General features: G+C 39.1%; 1 protein-coding gene across 1 annotated transcript; it reads left to right on the top strand.

Annotated features, from left to right (window-relative positions):
- The first annotated feature begins 4,361 nt into the window (after nucleotides 1-4,361).
- On the top strand, nucleotides 4,362-6,211 carry LOC103720324 (probable inactive receptor kinase At2g26730). The gene is made up of 2 exons (XM_008809968.2): nucleotides 4,362-5,484; nucleotides 5,577-6,211. The coding sequence occupies exons 1-2, from the start codon at nucleotides 4,362-4,364 to the stop codon at nucleotides 6,209-6,211; spliced, it is 1,758 nt and encodes a 585-aa protein (XP_008808190.2).
- Nucleotides 6,212-7,448: the final 1,237 nt, after the last annotated feature.

Consider the following 7,448-nt stretch of genomic DNA (forward strand, 5'->3'; position numbering starts at 1 on the left):
ATTCTAAGTATTTTTCTGCTTTCTAGGTAGAGTACATTCTATTTGTCATATTTCACATGCAACCAGGTAGAGATAGCTAATCAGTGTTATCACTTACTTTGCCATTGAGGTTGGATTCAATTATTCTCTAGTTTGCATCGACTTGATCTACCACCAGATCAACTACATCCAAAATCTGATCAGCAACAAGGTTTAGGCACACCTCCTATTCAATTTGACTGCAGCTCAGCAAACACAGTGCACTCTCCATATGTTAAATCTGATTCGGAGCTTGAATACCATTGAAAATTTTGGTGTGTTGTTTATAGGTAGTATATTTCCTTTTAGATAAAATCTTGATTTTACTATTTGCATGAATAATACATTACTAAAGCTCTTTCTATCATTACATAATTGATAACAGAGGTCCTCTATGTGTCTTAAAGTTACAGATGCTGGATTATTGTTTTAGGTGAATATTCAGTTTAGCTCATTAGTTTTATAAGATCTATTGATCGTCAACTTAGTGCATGCTTATAAATCTGCAACACAACTGCATAATGCAATGGAAAAAGTTTGCCTGAAGCTTTATGAAGTTCCCTTGAATCTTAAGGCACATGTCCTCAATTTTCATGTACTCATGCCCAACCAAAAGGGGAAAAAAGTGATCAGATTATTTTCCATTGCATGTCTTTGGTTGGGAATGTTGTGTTCTATCCAATCTTCAGCTCAAAGAAAATTATTGCCTTTTCAAACTATGCCCTGCAGTTGAAGCCTTTATAACCTGAGTATTATCCCCTTTATATTGTTGTTTCAAGGCCTGACAGTGATATTGCACATGTTGTCTGCTTTCTTGGTTTATTCACTGTTGCAAATCTTCATTAAATCTGTAACCTTTCCTTCCTTACAAGTTTGGTGACAGAGTTCTTAAAGAAAGAATAGAAGCAAATTGCACATCTTACAAGTTTGGTGACAGAGTTCTTAAAGAAAAAGACTCAAACGCACAAGTCATCTATCCATCATGATGGGGCCATGTATTCAACTGGTGGTACAAATACTCGTTGGTATGTATTCTCATTTATATTACATAGGTTATTTAGAGATTTTGACCAAATTAAGCGAAATGTCATTGTGAACTTATACTTGAATTTTAGTTTATTATTTTTCACATGTGGTTATTGATTTTGTATTCTTTTTTGCTTTCTCAGATACATGGTGGAGTTATGAGCATGTGAAATTTAGTTTTTGGTACATGGATAGCTTTTGTTCAGATGATCATGGTGGAGTTGTCTACAAGCAGAATCTAGTTTTTGGTATAAGAATATTTTTGACTACATGATGGTTGTTTGGATGAACAGCAAGATCAGATATTTTGGAATTTTTAATTTACATTTTGATGTATTTGGTGATGATTATCACCTTAACATATGGTATGGATGAAATATTGTGATGTATGGTATTAATAGATATGCTTGACTTTAGACTTATAGATGATGATATTTATAATGAATGATTATGGATTCTCCAACATTGTGTATACTTCTATTTGGATGAGCAAATGTATTATGCAATATGGATATTGGATAGGCTGTGTTGGTTGTACAGGATTTGGAACGAGCCCAAAAATAAATATTAAGCATATAATTTGAATTGTTAATTAAATACAGGTTAATACTTTCTGCCACCAAAAAATGTTTGTTGCCAATGCATTCCAATACATTCTGCGACCAAACTATTGATGGGGGAAGATAGACATTCAGTGACCATGTTTTTGGTAGCGGAAGACAAACATTCCACGACCAACTATTTGGTCGGCGTTGAAATTAGCGACAACAGATTCGGTCGCTGAAAATTTTCTTCGGCAACCAAACGTTGGTCGTTGTTGGTGTACCTTAGGTGACCACACAATATTGGTCGCCAAAACCTTTCAGTGACTAGGGTTCGGCGACGAAGGGTATGCTAGTCGCGAAAAGGTTTCGGCGACCAAATATAATTATTCGGCGACTAGAATCTTAGTCGTTGAATATGTATTTTCTTGTAGTGAATGCATGCTGTTGCTGTTGATGGTTGTTGGAGCATTGTTGTTGCTTGTTGTTGAATGGACCACAATCATTATTCTATCTGTTGAACCCATTATGTATTGTGTGGGATTGGATGGCTCGTCGAGACTTAACTCTTCTATCAGAAGAAGGCTATAGAGTTCTTCTATAGTAACTGGTGCATATTTTGCATATGTTCTAACTGCAGTTTGGAATGATCTATAAGTTTTTGTAAAACCTTTTAGGGTGTATAAAAGAATATCCATGTCACTTACAGGTTCTCCACTAGTACCTAGTTAGTCCTTGCTTTAGATAAATGGTATGGGATGGCTGTTTCTAAAAGAGTAGCATTAATCCAGGATAGCACCATTTGATCCTTTTCATACCACTTATCAAAGGCAATATTCACTATTCTTTTATCACCTTCTAAGATGATTTTGATGAATTAGAAGTACTTCTATCTACAACACCCATTAATTATGACCTCTAAGGATTGGGAATAAAAGAGAACTCCATATAAAATAACAGTTGGAGTCAAGCTTAATAGGAATTAGACTGGCGATATTTGCGATTACCAGAGGAGCGACTGATGATATTTCAAATGTAGGGACTAAAGATGATAGTTCTTCCATGACCTTCGAATTTTTGATGCCAAGAACAAGTGGCGATGAGTCCTATACGCTCTGATACCAAGAAAGAGAAGAAGATTTTGGAGAAAGAATAGAAAATTTTTGAGAATGAGAATAGTGGTCGCTTTACCACTATTGTATTGTATTGTTTTTATAGACACATAAGAATACATATAGAAAATTTGACCTAATTGATTTGGGTTTAATTACAAAATTCGAATTTGAACTGCACCAAAAACGATAATCGTGTTGGCATTTCTTGTGATTATTGCTAGCATGAATAAAATCTGCTATCAAGAGGGCTTGTTTAACCAATTAAACAATCTTCTATTCAGCAGAAACCAACGATGCATAGGAATATAACAAACGTATATGCTCTTTTTATAGATAGGCTTCTATCTAGTGAAAGAGATAAAACAAGAAGAATTCATCTTTTATCACCTCATTTTAGGTATTATCTCTAACTTTTGTCCTCACACCTCTCACACGTAGTCCAGCTCACCTTACACACACCGCAGCCGAGAAACTATCAACCAAGCCTGTCTAATATTCCTATATGATGTCGCAGCCAATTAATTAAACTAGCAAACCACGCTTGCTTATAACTTCCAACCACATAAGCCATCACCTGATTATAAATACTAGTAAGTGCAATATCTGTCATGTGCTCAACATCCTATATTTCTCTTCAACCGAGCAATTAGAATGGCTCCATAACCCTTCAACCTTTCATGCCGCTAACCCTTCAACACTGCAATGCAACATAAATATCATGTTTGAGAAAACTTGGGGTAAATGCAAAAATCTAGGATTCATTAAAAAATGTGATAAATTCACTATTAAAAATTAAACAATAAAATATAAAATTTTTAGTATATTCATATGTTTACTCACAAAAGCAGCTAGCTTTAGTGAGGTGGCCACAACATATGATAGCATTATACAACCATCAAGTATTTTTTTGTTTTTTTAAATCCATGGATAATGCTTGAAAAGGTCATGAGTAGTTAAGAGTAGTCATAAAATTCATGAAGAATTTTAGAGAAGATAATCATTCAGCCAATGAAAAAGACTTGAATAATTCAAAAACATCCAATATCTAGACAATTTAATTTGTAAGCATTGGCAAGGCAAGTTAAGGTTAAGTCAGCTTAAAATCACCTGGAATTTGGAAATAACCATAAGTAAGTGCCGGAATTTTGCCCTTGAACTCACAGGATCCTGTCCATTCTCACAAAGAACTGACGACCTTGCATTTTTTTTTCTAACTCAGCACCTACAAGAAATTCAGGTCCGAAAGGGACAAATGCTACCAGTATAAAGCAAATAAACGGCATTGCAAATTGTTTCTTGCAGTAAGCTTTGCACCAGAGCAACAACTTCCCTTGTTTTCTCAACAAATAAATCCGGTTAATACCGTTAAAAAAAAGGCCTGGCCCCGTTGTTCTCAATGCAAGCGGTGCTATAGAGCTGGAATCATCGAAGAATATCCATAAGGAACTTTCGAAGCCAAGCTATAATACCCCTTTCTTTCTTTCAAGGCCCATTCCAGAGACAACCAACACGTAGCTAGCCTCTAAGCTCTCCATAACCATTGTGGCGAAAATATTATCTCATGCACTCAACATCCTTCCACCACCACTCCTTCCTCCTCCTACTCCTCCTACTAACCTTCGATGATGCCGTCATCGGCGACGGTAACGATCCAGGGTACATGGTCATGGAGCAGCAAGCACTTCTGGCCTTCAGGCAGGCCTTCCGCCGCCTCCTCCATGAACCCAGCTGGAATGGACCGCACTGCTTGCTCAACAGCTCCGCATGGCGCGGCATCAGTTGCCTTAACAACCGTGTCACAGCCATCGATCTCCCAGACTTCGACCTCTCCGGCCAGCTCGATGACCCCTTAGTTCTCGCCAACCTCACGGAGCTCACCATCTTATCCTTCCGAAACAACTCGATCTATGGTGACATGTTGGAGTTCTCCTTCAACCTTAAGCTCACAAGCATCGACTTCTCGATGAACAAGCTTAGCGGGCCAATCTACGATTCTTTGCAATATCTTGATCGCTTGGAGTCTTTGCAGCTTGATCATAACATGTTAAATGGGGAAATCCCGCCATTGAATCAATCGAGCTTGAAGGCATTGAACCTTTCATATAACAATCTAACTGGCCAGATTCCACGGACCGCCACCCTCCAAGCGTTCAACGAGTCTTCTTATCTCCATAATCCAGGCTTGTGCGGCGAGCCTGGTCCTATACCATGCCAAGATATTGAAGTGAACAACCGCCCAGAGACGAAAAGAAGTTTGTTCTCAGATGGTCCAATTGTAGCCGTTTTTATATTGTTAGATATTATCGCACTAATCTTTTTGGCACGGAGCATCTTTGTTCGTTGTATGAAGCCAAAAGAGAGCAAGGAAGTGAAGGAGAAGAGTTTCGAGGTAGAATTTTCTGGGTTGGATGTGAATAGAGATGGCTTGGCAAGTGAGGAAGAGAGAGAAGTAGTGAAAGAAGTGAAGAGGGAGATAACCTTTGTAAGGGATGTGGGTGGTTTTGATCTGGACAGCCTTCTGAAAGCCACGGCTGAGGGGTTGGGGAGGGGGAGCTTCGGGACTAGTTATAAGTCTATTCTCCCTGATGCGCGGGTGATCGTGGTGAAGAGGCTAAGGGAGCTAAGCCCATTAAGCAGCGAAGAATTCTCGAAGCAGATGAGAGCTCTTGGAGCCATGGAGCATGCAAACCTATTGCCTTTGCTCGGCTTCCATTACTCCGAGAATGAAAAGCTTTTATTCTTTAACTTTGCACAAAATGGCAACCTGTTCGATCGAATCCATGGTAAGATTAACTAATCATTTTTTGCTAGATCATCGAGGCAATCGTACTAATTTACTCATTATTAATCACCAAATGATCATCTCCATAAGCAGGAGGAAAGGGACCGAACAGAATTCCATTCAAATGGAGCTCGAGGTTATCGGCGGCACATGGCGTGGCTCAAGCAATGGAATACTTGCACCGGAACACCAAAGGATCGATACCTCATGGGAATTTAAGATCGACAAACGTTCTTCTCGACGAGAAAGATGTTGCCTTGGTTTGTGATTATGGGCTTATCTCCCTCTTCCCTCCATCGCTGGCTGTCCGAAGGATGGTGTCGTATAAATCACCTGATTATAAGCAACTTGGAAAAATTTCTGAGAAGACTGACGTATGGAGCTATGGATGTCTCCTTCTCGAGCTCCTAACAGGCAAGATCTCCGCCTACACTGCACCAGAGGGGATCGAGGGGGTGGAGCTGTGCCGTTGGATCCACCGAGCAGTTCGAGAGGAGTGGACTGCCGAGGTGTTTGATGCTGAGATCTTAGTCGAGAGGTGTGCGGGGAAGGGGATGATCAGGTTGCTAGAGATTGCGCTATCGTGCATCGAGATGTCGCCTGACAAACGGCCGGAGATGGGGGAGGTGGTCAGGGAGGTGGAGGGGATAATAGCAAGCGATTTCGATACCAAAGAGGACTCCACGGGCAGGGATATCTCCACTGCTGCTGGTTATTCTCATACCTGAAATCCATCCAAGATTGATGTAAAAGTAGTAGTTCTAAGATCGGCATCTATGGTATCGTTTTACACTGTATGTTATTTTTAAATGACGTTGTCTTTCATTTTCAATAGTTTTGCTCCTGGATGTGAAACTTTTGTTGCTTCTGTTTATACGAGGAGAAATATATTTGTTGCTCGCTGTCTGTTAGTATTGACTTGTTTAAAACAGCTGTACGTGTATCTCTTATACAAGTGATTTATAAGTTATAACCTAGCCATTTCTTGCACCTGGATGTAGTTTAACTCCAGAGGTTCAGGTTCTAACTTCTGCCTTTGGAGCCACGGTAACAAAGGTAAGTGGGAATATAATTGGCTCAAAGAAGATGGGGTTCCCCATTGCTCAAGGACGTACTTCACTGGTGCGAATCATCGTCAGATATCTGCCATGGATCTAGCATTTGCCACCCTCGCTGAATACAGTGTTCTATAGACAAGCAACACACCAATATCCAGCAATTTGATAAAAAATGATTCAGAGTGATAATTTGTGAGGATCCATATGGGGTATGTTTAATCCTACATCAGTTATGCGGTAGGTAGATCTTAGGTATTTATAGCGTCAAGAAATCTAAATAATATCTTTTGGCTATTTTTTTTGGGTGAGCTCTTAAATTGTGACAAATATATCAGAGCGGAATCAACCCATAGTCTATATAGACTATGTGACATTGCAGCATGGGTTCATGGAGATGACCACGAGCTAATCGTGGTGTTTGTAATTAAATTTAAATGGATTTGAACTTTTAGCCTAGCGAGGATGCCAGGGCTTAAACAGAAAGAGTATGAGTAGATTCATGTGGGCATGTGTTTAATTCCATATTAGTTATACAGAGCCAAAAAACTCAAATAACATAATATGTTAGATATTTCTTGGTCCATGGGCAATAGAAAATTCAACAACTGTGTTGCAACTACTGCAGGAAATTGGATCCAGAAGTTACAGGTTCGTAGAGATGACCACAAGCTGATTGTGGTGCTTGTGATTAAATTTAAATGGATTTGAACCCTTAGCCTAGCGAGAGTGGATCTTGGATGCTTATATAGGGTCAAAAAATTCAAATAATACCTTCCAACTTTTTTTTTTTTTTTGGATAAGATCCTAGGTTATAATATAATTAGAGGATAAGTTGCAAATGGGCACAACACGTTAGATATTTATTGGTCCATGGGCAATTGGAAATCCAACAACTGCGTGGCAACTA

The sequence above is a fragment of the Phoenix dactylifera genome, unplaced genomic scaffold, assembly GCF_009389715.1.
Source record: "Phoenix dactylifera cultivar Barhee BC4 unplaced genomic scaffold, palm_55x_up_171113_PBpolish2nd_filt_p 000190F, whole genome shotgun sequence".
NCBI lineage: Eukaryota > Viridiplantae > Streptophyta > Magnoliopsida > Arecales > Arecaceae > Phoenix > Phoenix dactylifera.